This window comes from Bombina bombina, chromosome 6 (genome assembly GCF_027579735.1).
Source record: "Bombina bombina isolate aBomBom1 chromosome 6, aBomBom1.pri, whole genome shotgun sequence".
NCBI lineage: Eukaryota > Metazoa > Chordata > Amphibia > Anura > Bombinatoridae > Bombina > Bombina bombina.
The window spans coordinates 927985971-928004770 of record NC_069504.1 but is presented as its reverse complement, the minus strand read 5'-3'; the positions used below and the strand labels follow the sequence as shown (position 1 = coordinate 928004770).

The following is an 18800-nucleotide window of genomic DNA, read 5'->3' as shown; positions in this document are numbered from 1 at the left end:
TTTTTGGACTCTCTAGGGACAGTCACAATTTTACCCAAAAGCATGATATGTTCAATGTCCCTTTAAGAACTGTACATTTCACACTTTTGTATTTGAGCTTTAACTGCCACAGAAAACGTGATGTTGTCTCCTCCTTTCTTCAGTCCTTGTTAGCACAACTGACCGGTTATTACTGGAACAGCTCATGGTCTCATGTTGCTGTTCATCCTTCCTCAGAACAAACCGCATGTATATAAAACCGTGACCAGCAAACTCATTTTCTACAAAATCTAAATACAGCAGCTTGATCCTTCCACATATTCTTGGAATCAATCTCAGCAGCCACCAAACAGAAACAAACTTTTTATTTCTTAGAAGAAGAAAAAGGCCTGACTCAGACACAATTGTTTCTGCCAATATTTAAGAAAACATTTTGTTTTTTGGGCAGTGAAGGATTTTTGATTTTCATGGCTACTGTGCAGTTAAAAAAAAATATTTCTGAGATACAGATCCAAAAGTCAGATATGAACCCTGTGCAAAACCTCATTAAACTTCACTTCAAAATAAAGTACTCTAATTCAGTTATGTAGATCAGTGTTTCTCAACCTTTTAGTAGCAAGTGCCCCTACAGACATACAATAAGTAGACAAAATGCAACACATACATATTATTAGGTAAAAAAATAAGGCAATCGTGCATATGCCAGAATATGACATATTGCTCACGATATATATGGGGTCAGATTACAAGTGGAGCGCTATTTAACAATCCCGCTCAACCGGTAACTGCGCTAGGAGTAAGATTTTTGTGTGGATCTGGTTGTGTTCATATTATAAGTTGAAAGTTAAAAGTTATTGCTTGTGCGCTAACCCGACGCTCATAAAAAGCCAAACTTATAGGAACTAGGGGCTTGTCCAAACCGCGTATCTGACAGAAAGAATTCCCTTTAATTTTAGAGCAATTAACAGCTAATCTATTTACATAATTTAACAAACAACAGTTTACCTAGCAAATGGTGGCTATATTTCAACTTTGGATTTCTGTTTATATGAAATCAGGGCCACAGTTCGGAGGAGCAAGACCTAAGGCGGCAGCCTACACATAGGTAAGGACCCACCCGGATTCTCCAGGTTATCAGTGCCGGCAGCAGGTGTCTGCTTAACTGACCTTCTTAGCAACATCGCACAGAGCAGCACATAGCTACTAACATTACTACAGTACAAACAGTACCAATTATAAGACCATCCCAAAATGACGATCGCATGGGAGAAAGACCTGGCACAGGACCTAGATCAGCGTTTTGCTAAACTGGAGGACTTGCTTCTCAAAATTGACCAAAAATCACTACCCCTAGACCACATGGAGAACATTATACCATCGATAAAACATATGAATGTGAAAGACTCAGGACAGGATCTTACAAACAAAGATGGTGACCAGAAGGGAATAAAAAAGGAGGACAAGTTTTCTTTGGTGCAAGATCTCTCGTCTCAGCTGGAAGATCGAGAATTAACCAAAGCGCCACTTTATAACAAGTATAACTTTTACGGCAGAGAGATGGTACTGGCTGACTTTAAATCGCAGGCTGCGCTGAAGGGCCCCAGCGTGGCTGAAAGAAAATCATACACTTCACGGTTGCCAGATAAGAATGCTCTTGTCTCTTCTGATAAGGAGCAACTAAGCCTTCCTCACATAAGCACCATGGCATACTTAGCCAGGATGGTCATCACTTCTCTCCCGCAGAGCATACACCCTGCTTAGAGCCACACTTGTTCAGAACTGCTTGAAACCCTAAACATTGCAGCATTCTTACAGATACGGTAACTTCGACACTCAGGAATACCACGTGACCTAACGGTAAGCTCAACCTACGTACCCCAAGAATACCGGGAGAAGGGCTTAGGCGCTTCTTTTTTGGAACTTAACAGTAAAACCCCCACAGCATGCAACATTCTTCACATAGTTTCTCCTATTGTTTTTGACTTGATGCATTCAAACAGGCAGAAAGCCAATAGAGAAGCAAAGTAAAGGAAGGCCGCTCCGAACTCACCAGCAGCACACAATCCTGGTGTCACACTAGTGACGTCAGATGCCACAAAAAACACTACAGCAACATAGAAAATAGCACGAAGGCAGTGTGCAATGACGGTTCAGAGCAGAGAACCAACTGCATGTAAAACAAAGTAGGACAACATCCAGCAGCACAGCAGTGAATTAAAAAAAAGGATTTATTTCAACATGTTTAAAAATAGAGTACAAAACACGGACAACAACGTTGCTGGATATTGTCCTACTTCGTTAGCCAATAGAGAAGGCATGGGTTAATAACAAGGCAGCATAAATCAACACTATGCCTTCACATTCTTTTTGTACCTGGACTGTCATTAATACAGTATCTCACAAAAGTGAGTACACCCCTATACAGTATGTGATATATATAGTATCTCACAAAAGTGAGTACACCCCTCACATTTTTGTAAATATTTTATTATATCTTTTCATGTGACAACACTGAAGAAATGACACTTTGCTACAATGTAAAGTAGTGAATGTACAGCCTGTATAACAGTGTAAATGTGCTGTCCCCTCAAAATAACTCAACACACAGACATCAATGTTTACAAAAATGTGAGGGGTGTACTCACTTTTGTGAGATACTGTACATAGTTAATACTGTTAGTTTTATGCCTATAGAGAGTGTTTTACTGTTTATTTAAAGATAAAATGATGGTATAACTATCAGAGTAATCTTCAACAACGCAACCTGCACACACCTACTAAACTTATGCCTTACTCACAGACAAAACCTTGGGGATAATGGAACAAATGTACGTTGCCCCTGCCATAAGGGACATATTGATATTATTGAGACTTTTTCTGGCGATTTGTTTTATTAGCCCTGTTTCTAACTGTTCAAGATTTATAAGTATATTTACAAAGACACATTTGTTTATTGCACATTTTATATAGTTGTGATTCCCTTATTGAGGCTATAGTTTTGCTTTCACTCCCACAAAGTGTTGTATTATCCTTACAGTTTCCACCAATAAGTTAAGCACGGATACGGTAGGTGATTTCATTTACAGGCATTGCAACTAACTAAGCACAATTGTTCAATGTATTTCTGACCCCTTTGCTGTGGCTTGCGGCCGGAGCCACGGTTAAGGCAAATAGTGCTAGCAGGTACATGCTCTTACACTACACATTCTAACTGGCTGAAAAACATAGTGCACTCCCTGTGAGGAACGAGAATTCGTCCCTACTCTCAAGAGGTTAGTCCTGTCACCGATATTGCCTAAACCCATTTGTCCGGTCATGGATAAGATGCAGGAAAGTACCACTAAATCTCACTAAGACCAATAATACCTTTGCACAGAGCTTATAACATTCCTTATTTAAATTACTATAATATACCTTTTCATAATGTTAATATGTATCATCCCCTCAAACACAAGGTACTTGCGCAGTGTGCTATTTACTCTTGTTTCATATTGATCCTAGAAGGTTTGGTTTTAGTTTTTACCATATATATCTTATATTAACTGGATGACATAGCTTTACTGTTTTACTATGCCTATATCTTTCTTATTTTTCAAATCAAGGACCCAAGAGTGGCCCGAACAAGTGTAGCCTGGGATTAAAAAAAAGGATAGTTGTTTCAACATGTATAGTTATGGTCTTCAAACATTGTCTGTATTGATACTGAAAGTATGCTTCTTGTATATCTGCTTGATATTTGTTTTTTGCAACTGCTCAATAAAAATATTAAAATAAAAAAATAAAAAATAGCCGAACTTGCAATACCACGTGCGCACAATCATGTAATCCCCCATAGAAGTCAATGAAGCAAAAAGAAAGTGGAAAAACCTAACACCCAACCCACACGCAAATCGATCACATATTCTCTAACCCAACTTGAAAATATGATTATATATCACATTCCAATGTTCACATAGCAGAATATGTGCTATTTATTCATAATAGCATATTTCTATATATTTGATGTTTTTTTGGTACAATATATATCTATATCTATCTATCTATCTATCTATCTATCTATCTATCTATCTATCTATCTATCTATCTATCTATCTATATATATACATGATTATATATAGGTATATATATATATATAAATATATAGGAATATCTATTTATGTATACTTAGAACATATTCTGTTTTTTGCAGAACATTAGAATGTGAAATACTTACAGTAAATACATAGTTAAAACCTTTAATAAATATGAATATTGCATAAATATGTTTTTCATGTTTTCGTCTACTTAACTGCAAAGGCCTCCAATGCACTTCTAATCTCTATATATGTATACATATGTACTTATGTGTTCATAGGTGTATATATGTCTGTAAATACATATATACACATATAAATACATACATAAGTACACATATACAGACATACATATATATCTTTAGATACAATATTTATTTTAATATTTTTTATTAGATGGTGTTATTATGAGTATAACTGTACTTTGTAATGTATTTTTGATGTGTTTTGTGACACTTTTTTGTTTCACCAAACAATTAACCAGAGTTCTGAGGACGCAATAACCCGACGACCATTAACTTGAATTGCGTTTAAGAGACCGTGTTTACTTTCAACTTGTAATACAAGCAGTAAACCCGCAATATACCCCTTATCGCTTGTATGTAACTGTTAGCGCTCTACTTATCTGGCCCATTGTGTTAAAAGATTTATCTTGGAAGGAAACACCATGGAAAATGAAACTTAAAACACACAATTTCAAATTCAACATTTTCAGATGTCAAACTCTATTGTAAATTAAGAAAAAAAAATATATATAACAAAATATTCCCTCTACGTATAAGGCTTCTACAAATAAATTACATAATAATGAAGAGATTACATTAAATTTCCAAGGGCAGCTACTGTGTGCTTCCAAGAGCTACCACAAGCCTATATGTATACATGGAAAAGAGTAGATTATTTCACAAAACATTTAGTATATTTTAAGAAAGATAAAGTTGCTTCTATCTTACCATCACAAGTAAAATCCTGTATAGCCACATCTTGAATTGGAATCTCCTTTAAGAAATAAGGTTTTTGACACCTTGGGTTTCCACTTACAACCCTCTTTTTTCTTAGCCACTTTCCAAGCCAGGCAAGATGGCAATTGCAGTTAAATGGGTTAGACAGCAAGTTACTAAAATAAACAAATACACAAACAAATAAATAAACACACAAATATATATATGAAACTGTACATTCAAAAACATAAATATAATGGTTCTGAGGCAGATCTCTTGCCTTGAAGAGTGAACCCTTTTAATAAAAGAGATTTTAAAATATATATTGTTTTCCTGTATATAACATATTTGTTTTAAAAAATAGAGCCATTTAAATGTCCTGCATTATATATACTTTGAAGCCCTTTGAAAATTCAACATTAAATATGTTAAATACTTGCCTACAAAAAATAAATGTTTTCTTAATAAAAGTTTTCATAAAATGGTCACCCTCTTGACCCTTACCTTACACCTCCCTGCTTGACAGCTGGTTTTTTTTATTGCTCTATTTACCTCAACACTGTAGAGGCTGATAGAAGGCATCTTGATTGTGTGCCTTTAGTCTCATTAGAAGCAAGTTTGACAGCTTCTGATTGGCTGTAGGTCTCTGTTTCATGAAGGGAAAAAAATGGCTGCCGTGCTAAGAGATCATCAAGTAAGGTGAGGGTAATAGAGAGGGGAGTGGTTAATTTTTTTTAAAAAATACTTTAACAAAACTTTTTTACAGCCAATTAAAGGTAAATATATATGTATTTATTGCTGAATTTTCAAGGGACTTGTGTTGTGTCCCTCTAAAGGGATATGTATGTGTTTCTAAATGAGCAAAATAAATAAAGATATTTTAATAAAGATTTTTTTTCCAGTGGCATTTAAACATTAATTAGAACACTAGAACACTTAAGTTGAAAGACACGTTAAACAATAAATGTGTGCTTCCCATCAGTACCTCAACATTTCTATACCTAAGGCAGTCATATATAATATTAGATAATTTTTTGCTTTTTCTAATAACAACAGCTTTGAAAGCTCATTAACGTACCCACTTTTGTTTTATAAGAAAGGCACATATTATATTCCAGTACATGTTATATGTCACAATATATGGGTATTTTGCATACATGTGAAGTGCACTGCGTAAGTGCAAATGATCTAAAATAAATACACTTTTTACATGTAAGTTCTTTATAAATATCCATATCCCAGAATGGTTTCTGTATTTCAGTGCACTGTTAATAGAATTCATTCATTACTAGGCATTTTCCAAACACAATAAAAATACAGATTTTAAACTTTTACAAATGTTCAATGCAGTAACTGCAATGTAATTACAAATAATAAACTGTGTTTTCATTCCTTCATTAAAGAAAGTAAACATTAGAGAACATTTGCTTGCTCTTCTGATAATCAATCTTTATTCCCCTTTTAGCCACAGCAGGGAATCTAGTAAATTGAATGAATAAAGCTGTCAAAATTACATTTTACATTGGTAATGTATCCTCCCAAACTGGGTATAAATTCAGACAAAGTATTTTCAACTAATCTAATATATTTCAAAATAATGAATATGCCATAATTTCTACTCTAGTAATTTGATATATTAGGGGGAATTGTGTTAATGACAAAGCTTTACTGAGCCATTTGGTTTTGCTTATCATAAATCAAACAAGTCAACTATCAAAAATGTAATTATTATTTTTTAAAGGAAATATTCTAGTGCAAAAATAGAGCATGTAATATTTAATCATGTATTCAAAAGGGTTAAAACATGTAGTCAAAGATGCATTCCTTGAACACCCTTATTGTGTTCAAGAGGATATAGTGATTGGTGCATACTCATGCATGCCTGCTCCTGATTTGCTTACTAGTTGTATTTTCTTCTGTACAGCTTTAAATATGTTTTTAACCCCTTGGCAGTGGTTAAATGCAAAGTATCCCTTTAAATTCAGTTTTAAAATGAAATACAGTGCACACAGAAACTCTGCTGCAGTTTTGTAAAATTAGCTGAGAAGAACAAAATGAATAAAAGAGATATTACTTTTGAATGGGATTTCATATAAACTATATCAACAAATTGAAAGCTTACGTTAAAGTGTTACAATTTAACCCCAATCATAAATTAAAATGCTCTCCGTACTTTAGAAATTTGTTGTCAGTAAGGAAATAGGAACATATAGGAGTAAAAAAAATAAATCACAATGCTCTTTAGTCAGCCTGAATTATGAAAAACTATACTGTCAAAAATTGATAATGTTTTGTAACAGAACCAGTTGACATTTATTTGATTGCGTATCTATTTTGGTTATTCCTTCTCTAGCACTTTATTTCATTACAAAGGGAAACTTGTGACCTTAAACATGTTTTCCGTTGCATCAAAGCCTGTTGCCATAGAAACATCATATGATGAGACAGTTTCAAAGATGCAGGTCAATAGTGTCTACCAATCTCTTAGACATACATGCGGAATAAATCTTTAAAGTATTTCCAAAATGGAAAACTCAAATGTAGGTGCAAACATTGAAGAACTGAGACTGATGACAAAAAGCCTAACAACAGGGTACTACAGAAAATCATTCTTAAACATGGTATTTATTTAAACAAAGAAACTAATGACAAGAAGGACACTACCAGTAAAACCATATAAATTTAATATAAACCCTTACATCAAGGGTACAACTTAGCCCAATATGTCCTTGTGCAGAGAGTCATAGATCATACTTTTTATGGTAATAGGTACTAATATTATTACTAAATGCAATAATGCATCTGATTATGTGTTTTAAGGTTACTTTCCAAATGGTATCAGATTATTGCCATGCCAATTTAAGATATTCCATTGGAATATACTAAACAAATGTTTCTGTTGAAATACTGGCAAGATAAAGAAAGAATTTACTAAAATGTGCTATTCAGAGTGTTACATGATGCAGCCAGAGCTGTCATTAATGACACTATCTAAATTTATTTCCTGACTTCATTTTGGTGGTGTGACAGATGTCAGGGCAACCAGTATTAGAATTAGGCTTCAATCAAACCATATTTTTGTTAAATGTCCAAAAATCTAATTTGGTTTTAGAGATGAAAACACTGTGACTTAGAGCTAGGCTACTGTACAAGGAAGCGCTTTATCAATACTGAACTGGCATTGTGAAGCATTAGAATAGGGTTTAAAATTAGAAGCAAATATCAGGAGATTTAAAATGTAATATGATAGTACACATGTTAATAATAATATTATTATATGGCCACATTTTTGCCACTAAAATATTGTAGATGCAAATATTGCTGGTGTTCTGTTATATTTGCCTACTGTGTTACGGTTTCCTACCTACGTAACGCGTACAGCCAGATAGAGCATTTTCATATCCGCCATTTTAGTTTGTAACTTAGGCTGATGTCAAAATATTGATCGGATGGTGATATTTGGCTGTTTTGAGTGCAGATCTCACTCAAACATAAAACATTAAAACATAATCAACAAATATTATGTGTTATTAGCTTGTGATGATAGCATTACTTTTATAAATGTATTTTTTCAGGATATAGATAGGTTTCCATTATTTTTTGTTCAATAGCCTGAAAAATTACATTTATAAAATGAACGCTATCATCACAAGCTAATACCATACAAATATATTGTGTTTATGTTTTAATTATGTATGTTTGAGCAAGATCTGCACTCAAAACATCGAAATATAAGATGTTAGGAAAAGTATACAGAATATGATAACTATTTTAACATCAGCCTCCTTTTGAAACAAATATGGCGGATGTGAAAGTTCTGTATCTAGATGTAGCCTTGGCCGTACGTGTTATGTAAGTAGGAGAACGTAACAAGGTAGGGAAATATTACAGAACACCAGCAACATGTCACAATGACACATTTGCCTAAGATGGCTTACTTAGAACTCCATGAATGAGTACTTACATGGTGGATAAAGAAACTAATGTGTTGAAGGCACCAGGGGTGATGGTTGTGATACGGTTATCATACAGTGATAGCAACCGGACTGAGCTAAGTCCAGTGAATGTATCATTATTAATGCAAGTCATTAAATTACTCCGCAGCATCCTACAGGAAAAAAAAGAAGATGCATGAATTAAACACCATATAAATATGTGTTTGTATAACAAACACATCATAGCTTACAAATGAACTGGTACCATCTTCAATATGTTGTAAAAATACAGCAAATATCAAATGAATAAGAACAGACTGAAAGCTTGTTTCAGTTAAATAGCAGCAAACATAGGGATATTAATAGCTAACAGAAATCCTTACTTCCTTATGAGTAATAAATATCACACATAAACGTTGTCATTTTAAGATTTGTAATAAAAGAAAGCCATACAATGTTTTTCAAGTAGATGATTGTAATTAGATTTCAATTGCAAAATATCATAAGATGAGCAAAGATGTAACAATAAAAGTGATTTTTCCTCTTTATATGCACCAGATGGTTCTAACCCTGAGCTGAAGAATACAAAAACAGGGGCTGTTATGACAGCAACAAGGGCTTGGATAATAAAAGAAACGGTATGTCAATAATTGTAGCCATTGTCTGACTTCCCTGTGGCTATAAGAGCACATGCAAAAAATATGCATCCTATATCACATAATAACCCAATGGATTCTTGAAAATTTTAAAGCAAAAAGGGCTATTCAATCATATTCTATCCTTTGTTGCTAGAGGGCAACATCCCAAGGCAAGAGATTAAAAGAAGTAATCTAATTTAATAACACACAGAGAATGATCAATTTTAGCATTTTATTAATCACTTTATTTCATTTTGCTGTTGCCGCATAAGCATCATATGCTTGAAGGAAACACCAAACAGGTTTTGCTATGGACGGAATTTCATGGGATAGGCTGCTAGATCTTTAAACTGCTTTCATGGATTTTGCAGTGCTGCAGTCATTTATCATTGTTGTTGGTTTTATAACCAATTTATCACTATAATAGTTATAAGACAATAAAAAAACCTGCACATCAACAGCACTTCTCCATTACATGAAAATCCTGCATTTATCTGCACATGTAGAGAGTAAAAATATGAATGTAAAAGATGAGGACACTCAAAAATATATAGAAAGAAATATATACAAAGGAAAAAAATAGACATCCCAATGTATATGCAGATAGTGATCCTAGAATACTTGCTGTGAGTGCTTTCCTGGTAGCTGGCCTTCTTTACCTCTGCATTATTGATGTGTTATATAAATTGATATTTGAGTAGATTTACACATGAAAAATCCATTCATTGTATCAGCTATAGATGATTGATGAATGGATGGATAGATAGATAGATAGAAGAAAATAGATATATGATAGAAAGATAGATGATAGATAGATAGAATATAAAAAACGTATGTTTCACAGTCTTGTAAAATTGTTCAAACTATGCATCTGAAACATTATATCTGTGTTGTTTGTTCGGAAAAGCACCTTAAGAACAAAGCTCACAATATCCAACTGAGACACATCAACACTCCATTAGCAGATATACACATATTTTACTCACAATATCCAACTGAGACACATCAACACGCCATTAGCAGATATACACATATTTTACTCACAATATCCAACTGAGACACATCAACACTCCATTAGCAGATATACACATATTTTACTCACAATATCCAACTGAGACACATCAACACTCCATTAGCAGATATACACATATTTTACTCACAATATCCAACTGAGACACATCAACACTCCATTAGCAGATATACACATATTTTACTCACAATATCCAACTGAGACACATCAACACTCCATTAGCAGATATACACATATTTTACTCACAATATCCAACTGAGACACATCAACACTCCATTAGCAGATATACACATATTTTACTCACAATATCCAACTGAGACACATCAACACTCCATTAGCAGATATACACATATTTTACTCACAATATCCAACTGAGACACATCAACACTCCATTAGCAGATATACACATATTTTACTCACAATATCCAACTGAGACACATCAACACTCCATTAGCAGATATACACATATTTTACTCACAATATCCAACTGAGACACATCAACACGCCATTAGCAGATATACACATATTTTACTCACAATATCCAACTGAGACACATCAACACTCCATTAGCAGATATACACATATTTTACTCACAATATCCAACTGAGACACATCAACACTCCATTAGCAGATATACACATATTTTACTCACAATATCCAACTGAGACACATCAACACTCCATTAGCAGATATACACATATTTTACTCACAATATCCAACTGATACACATCAACACTCCATTAGCAGATATACACATATTTTACTCACAATATCCAACTGAGACACATCAACACTCCATTAGCAGATATACACATATTTTACTCACAATATCCAACTGAGACACATCAACACGCCATTAGCAGATATACACATATTTTACTCACAATATCCAACTGAGACACATCAACACTCCATTAGCAGATATACACATATTTTACTCACAATATCCAACTGAGACACATCAACACTCCATTAGCAGATATACACATATTTTACTCACAATATCCAACTGAGACACATCAACACTCCATTAGCAGATATACACATATTTTACTCACAATATCCAACTGAGACACATCAACACTCCATTAGCAGATATACACATATTTTACTCACAATATCCAACTGAGACACATCAACACTCCATTAGCAGATATACACATATTTTACTCACAATATCCAACTGAGACACATCAACACTCCATTAGCAGATATACACATATTTTACTCACAATATCCAACTGAGACACATCAACACTCCATTAGCAGATATACACATATTTTACTCACAATATCCAACTGAGACACATCAACACGCCATTAGCAGATATACACATATTTTACTCACAATATCCAACTGAGACACATCAACACTCCATTAGCAGATATACACATATTTTACTCACAATATCCAACTGAGACACATCAACACTCCATTAGCAGATATACACATATTTTACTCACAATATCCAACTGAGACACATCAACACTCCATTAGCAGATATACACATATTTTACTCACAATATCCAACTGATACACATCAACACTCCATTAGCAGATATACACATATTTTACTCACAATATCCAACTGAGACACATCAACACTCCATTAGCAGATATACACATATTTTACTCACAATATCCAACTGAGACACATCAACACGCCATTAGCAGATATACACATATTTTACTCACAATATCCAACTGAGACACATCAACACTCCATTAGCAGATATACACATATTTTACTCACAATATCCAACTGAGACACATCAACACTCCATTAGCAGATATACACATATTTTACTCACAATATCCAACTGAGACACATCAACACTCCATTAGCAGATATACACATATTTTACTCACAATATCCAACTGAGACACATCAACACTCCATTAGCAGATATACACATATTTTACTAACAATATCCAACTGAGACACATCAACACTCCATTAGCAGATATACACATATTTTACTCACAATATCCAACTGAGACACATCAACACTCCATTAGCAGATATACACATATTTTACTCACAATATCCAACTGAGACACATCAACACTCCATTAGCAGATATACACATATTTTACTCACAATATCCAACTGAGACACATCAACACGCCATTAGCAGATATACACATATTTTACTCACAATATCCAACTGAGACACATCAACACTCCATTAGCAGATATACACATATTTTACTCACAATATCCAACTGAGACACATCAACACTCCATTAGCAGATATACACATATTTTACTCACAATATCCAACTGAGACACATCAACACTCCATTAGCAGATATACACATATTTTACTCACAATATCCAACTGATACACATCAACACTCCATTAGCAGATATACACATATTTTACTCACAATATCCAACTGAGACACATCAACACTCCATTAGCAGATATACACATATTTTACTCACAATATCCAACTGAGACACATCAACACTCCATTAGCAGATATACACATATTTTACTCACAATATCCAACTGAGACACATCAACACTCCATTAGCAGATATACACATATTTTACTCACAATATCCAACTGAGACACATCAACACTCCATTAGCAGATATACACATATTTTACTCACAATATCCAACTGAGACACATCAACACTCCATTAGCAGATATACACATATTTTACTCACAATATCCAACTGAGACACATCAACACTCCATTAGCAGATATACACATATTTTACTCACAATATCCAACTGAGACACATCAACACGCCATTAGCAGATATACACATATTTTACTCACAATATCCAACTGAGACACATCAACACTCCATTAGCAGATATACACATATTTTACTCACAATATCCAACTGAGACACATCAACACTCCATTAGCAGATATACACATATTTTACTCACAATATCCAACTGAGAGACATCAACACGCCATTAGCAGATATACACATATTTTACTCACAGTGTCTTTAGGCCTACGAGGCCTCTAAACATTCTTCCATGTGCAGACTCCAGCTGATTCCCTGTCAGCATCACTTCTTGCACCCCTGCAGCTCCATCAAACGCACCCTCTTTGATATCCTTGATCTTATTGTTACTAAGATTTCTAGGAATAAAATCACATGTGTTATATAAATTATAACGTTTCCTCAGAAACAAGAGAAATGACACAAAATACTATACACCCCAATTTAAGTCAAATATAGGTAATTCCAGATGTTTAACGCTCTGGAATTATAGCATTATAACATTCATATTATGTGTAAACATTAATAAATGAAACATACACAAATACAAAAAATGAAGACAGAACATTGTGCCCCCAGTTATGACGCTGCCCAAGCAGCTTCAGGTTAACTTCAGTGCAGGTTCGCTCCTGCAAATCTGCAACCAAAAGTTAATAATCATCGGTTGTATGACCACTGCTTCTTAATATTTCCATAACACGTCAGACAAACTGGACTCGCTTGTCTGGGATGACACTTTGTGATATTAGATTATAACTTTTTACCGTACATATTTTCTGCTCAATAAAACCTAGTTAGGAAGGGCTGACATCTTTCTGTAAATGAATAATGTCCAAGCTCAGTTTTAAACATACCTATCCAAGTATAAATAATTTTACAATGGTCTGTTATGGTGTCTTTTTTTTTTTTTACAAGTCCAGCGGAAGAAGATGTTGGGTTTAAAAAAAAGAGTTAGGAATAGGTAGTAGAATAATAGGTCTTAACACGTACCTACATGTTGGCCATAATCCTCTGTGAATACTGCTGATGCATGTCTTTTTTTTTATAATTACACCAAGTTTATCTTTCTGGTTTTCTGATGCATTAGTTTAGTGCGCACAAACATCATCTAAGTTCTTAGGCGCTAAAACTCTAAAGACAGGCTTGCTAATCCTTGTGAGTCAAGCATCAAGGGGAAACGTAACATCCTTTTAACTAAATGATTGCATTGCATGCTCTAATACTCAGAGGGCCCAGATCTCGAAAGATCTCCAATCTGGTGAGATTATCTCCTTCAAAAGAATTTTAGAAAGGCAAAATCTACGTTGAGATCTGTTTATCTCACTAAGCAAGTTTCTGTATATAAAGGAGAGAAACGTACACTACAAAATAAAGCTCATAAAAGTTTTTGATAATCAAGCCCTGAGAGAGAAATTCACTAAATCTTTAATATATTGCTTTAGAACGAAATTTTAAAAAACCTTCTAAACCAGGTACCCCAGGCAGCAAGTCTTCTTTTTTTTTTACACAAATGATTTAAAATGCTAAAAGAGAACTATATATCTAATTTCAATGTATTGAAATGTAATAGTATGATTAACTTTATGTCTGGAAATCACCACTAGGGGTCGCCAGTAAATCAATTTCAAAGATGGCTCCTTTGTGAAGAGCACCAATGAGGAAACCCAAATTGCATTAGTGGCATACATTTAATTAAAAAAAGCATGTTATGCTAGGTTTTATAGTTACAGTAACATAACTCCTCTTGACATGTATATTAAAAATACATTTTCTGCATAATTTGACTGCTATAACGATCAACATATCTACAAAAATATCCATCATTTTTCCTTTGATACTGAGCTGCATTTTTTCAATATATGATGTAATTATTGGAAGATTATGATCTACTTCATGTGTACTCTTACTTTGTGAAACATTTTATAAAAACAATTAGCTTTGCAATACTATGGAAATCTACATCCTTTGGACCCTGAATCTTATTATTAATATAATTGGGGTTTTTTGCATTTCAGTCTATCAAAACCTTTTTGCAAGTCTAATATGTTATGAGATATACCATAAATCGTGTGCCGTGAAACATGTTTTACAATTGTCCCATGCCATTCTATGGATAACGTTAAGAATTTAATATATGCTCAGTCTTTGCAGAAAATTCCCAGTTCAATATTGTTTACCAGCAAATACTAACACTTTTACAGATTATTTAACCTACACTAGTACATAAACAAGAGAGGTCAGTAGCCATGCTTCATTACACTCGGCTGTCATGTGATTTCCATAAACAACACAGACACAAGGTGTGTAAGAACCCATTACTAAGTATAATGTTACAGGTTTAGGTACATTTCCCTATACCTAAGTATGATAGATGCACTCCAATCTCTTTGGAAGGAAGTGTAACAAGCACACTTTTCAGATTATGAGCTTTTGCACTGATCAAGCAATCACTCGTGTCAGAGGTCTGCTGGATGTATACTAGCTTCTCTGGTAGGAGTGGAATTTTGTTTTATTTATTTTTTACTATTAATTTACAGGAAATGAGAGCAGAATAAATAAATATGTTTGTAATTTTTTTTTTTGTTATGTTCCTACACCTAATTATACATTTTGGGTTAGATTACGAGTGGAACGCAATCGTTTGTGCTTGTTTTTTTTTTATTTTTGGTAATATTTTTACTTTTTAACTGGTAATGTTTTTTGTTTATTTATTGTAACGTAGGGGTCTTAGGTTGGGGGTCTTGGGGGTTAGCTGTTATTGCGGTGGGGTAGTGGCGGTTAAGGGGTTATTAGCGTAGGGAGTTTATTGTGGCTGGGCTGTGGCAGTTTAGGGGTTAAAAGTGTAGCGGGTTAAAAGAGTAGGGGATGAGGCAGTTTAGGGGTATTAGAGTAAGGGGTTTATTGCAATGGGTTTTTTTTTTACTTCGCTGCCCCATTGAAGTCAATGGGCCGAATATGATATTGCAAACGCGATACACCGTGGTTAACCTTTTGCATGCGTTGGGTTTTGTACCAGTGCAAAATTGCCTCTTTCAACTTGTAATACGAGCACTACCCGAAACGTGCAAAAACGTAACCTCTAGTAAAGTTAACGCACAAGCAGGAGAGCTAAATAGAGCTACACTCATAATCTAGCCCTTTATGGGGAAATACATTCTGATGATAATGCCCCGTTAACTAAGGGAATCTTGTTTATTATGTTTAAATAAAATATTTTGAGACCTTAACCTTTTTTTTTTTTTTTCTTGACGCTTTGACTACTGTAGTTTTATGAAAGCATAATAACTTCCAAGGTAAAAATAAATTCCCTCATGCAAATATTATTACTATTGCAATGTGTGTTTTTCTTTGTGCTAAAGCCTTGGGCAAAAATATGTAAATATTAAACACTCCGAATATGCATTAAGAATATACAATCATGTTTGGGTGAGAAATCTCTGCACTGGTTATTTTAGCAAACCACAAAATAAGTAACAAAAATAAATAAATCAAGTCGCAAGTAGATGATAACTCACAGTATTACTTACATTTTTCGCAGGTTTGGCAACTTTTTAAATATCCCTGTAGCTTCTAAAATGTTGATTTCATTGTCATTCAAGCGTCTAATAAACGGAAACAGACAACATATAAATGTACACATATTATTCATTATCTATGTTCACTCCTAATTATTTTCCTTTAGTATAATTGTGTTTTATCAAAGTTTTGATGAAAAAAAGACAGATTCTGGCACAATATGATTCTTAATGATAACACAAAATTATATTGAATGTATACACATTGGATATTATTTTCTTTTATTATCACAAACAAGTATGAAGGACACCAACAATTTATATAACAAACAATACATAATAATAAATGCAAAATAATTATCTTTTTTGTATGAAAAATACTTTTTTTTTAAAGCTTAAAGGGTGTCTACTCCAGAATTGTTATTATTTAAAAAGATAGATAATCCCTTTATTACCCATTCCCCAGTTTTGCATATCCAACACTGTTTTATTAATATCATTGTTACCACTGTGATTACCGTGTATCTAAGCCTCTGCAGAATGCCCCCTTATTTCAGTTCTTTTGACAGACTTGCATTTAAGCCAATCAGTGCTGACAAATAAATAACTCCACGGGAGTGAGCACAATGTTATATATATATATATATATATATATATATATATATGGCACACATTAATTAGCGTGGTCTTGATAAGTAAGTTTGATTATAAAAGTAAATTGGAAAGCTGTTTAAAATGGCATACCCTATCTGAATCATGAAACTTTAACCAACGCTGTCATTAAGGGGCTAAATCTGAATCATAAAAGAAAACAATTGGGTTTATTGTCCCTTTAATGTCTCTGCTTCACAGAAAAACGGCTCAGGTTACCCAGCCACTTCCCCAATCATCCAAATGCTTATGGTTGTCCAAACTACACTGCTTAAAGGGACAGTCAACACCAGAATTTTTGTTGTTTAAAAAGATAGATAATCCCTTTATTACACATTCCCCAGTTTTGCATAACCAACACTGTTATATTAATACACTTTTTACTTCTGTGACTAACTTGTATCTAAGCATCTTCTGACCGCCCCTAATCACATGACTTTTAGTTATTATCTATTGACTTGCATTTTAGCCAATTAGTGCAGTGTATGTCACTAGCCACGGGCGTGATCACAATGCTATCTATATGGCCTACATGAGCTTGCTCTCCCCTGCTGTAAAAAGCAAATATAAACGAGGAGGACTTCAAGGGCTTAGAAATTATCATATGAGCCTTCCTAGGTTTGCTTTCAACTAAGAATACCAAGAGAACAAAGTAAAATTGTTGATAAAAGTAAATTGGAAAGTTGTTTAAAATTACATGCCCAATTTGAAAAATTTAAGTTTTTTTTGGACTTGACTGTCCCTTCAATTAAAACAAAATATCAATTAAAACAAGCTCTGCCTTAGCTACTTTCCCTGAGAGCCTATTGTGCGTGCTTATGTCTTGATTACTACATGGTAGAAGTGTTTGGAACAATGTTTAAAACAGTTTACATATAGAGCTCAAGAAACCTACCTCAGTAAGCTCTAATGGAAAGTAAGTTTCAACAGAAGGATATTAACAGACAGACATAAATTTGAATTGTTACAATTTTAAAACTATACACTCAAAAGGCATATACTGTAAATAAATAATCAAATAACATCACATCCACTTGAGAAAGAACTCCATAACTAAGTTCTCAGTAATAGATTGCAATTTTGATGGGTTTTGACAAAAATAAGTGAAATAACAGATTTATACTAGATGTTTACTTGACAGAGACTTAATTAAAATATATATATAAATATATATATATATATACGCATATATTCAAATCAATGAAAATCAAGGTAAAATTTAGAAGTATATTTAATATTAATTTAACAAATTATATTACCTTGTGACTCAAGATCTGATTA

General features: G+C 33.7%; 1 protein-coding gene across 1 annotated transcript in view; it reads right to left on the bottom strand.

Moving 5' to 3' along the window:
• Window positions 1–18800, bottom strand: part of SLIT3 (slit guidance ligand 3) — an 890559-nt gene that overhangs the window by 144953 nt on the left and 726806 nt on the right. The window contains exons 16-19 of the mRNA XM_053718567.1: window positions 16881–16955; window positions 13569–13712; window positions 8958–9101; window positions 5006–5169 (exon numbers count right to left, since the gene is read on the bottom strand). Coding sequence (XP_053574542.1) covers window positions 5006–5169; window positions 8958–9101; window positions 13569–13712; window positions 16881–16955 — 527 coding nt within the window. The remainder of the gene's footprint in view (window positions 1–5005; window positions 5170–8957; window positions 9102–13568; window positions 13713–16880; window positions 16956–18800) is intronic.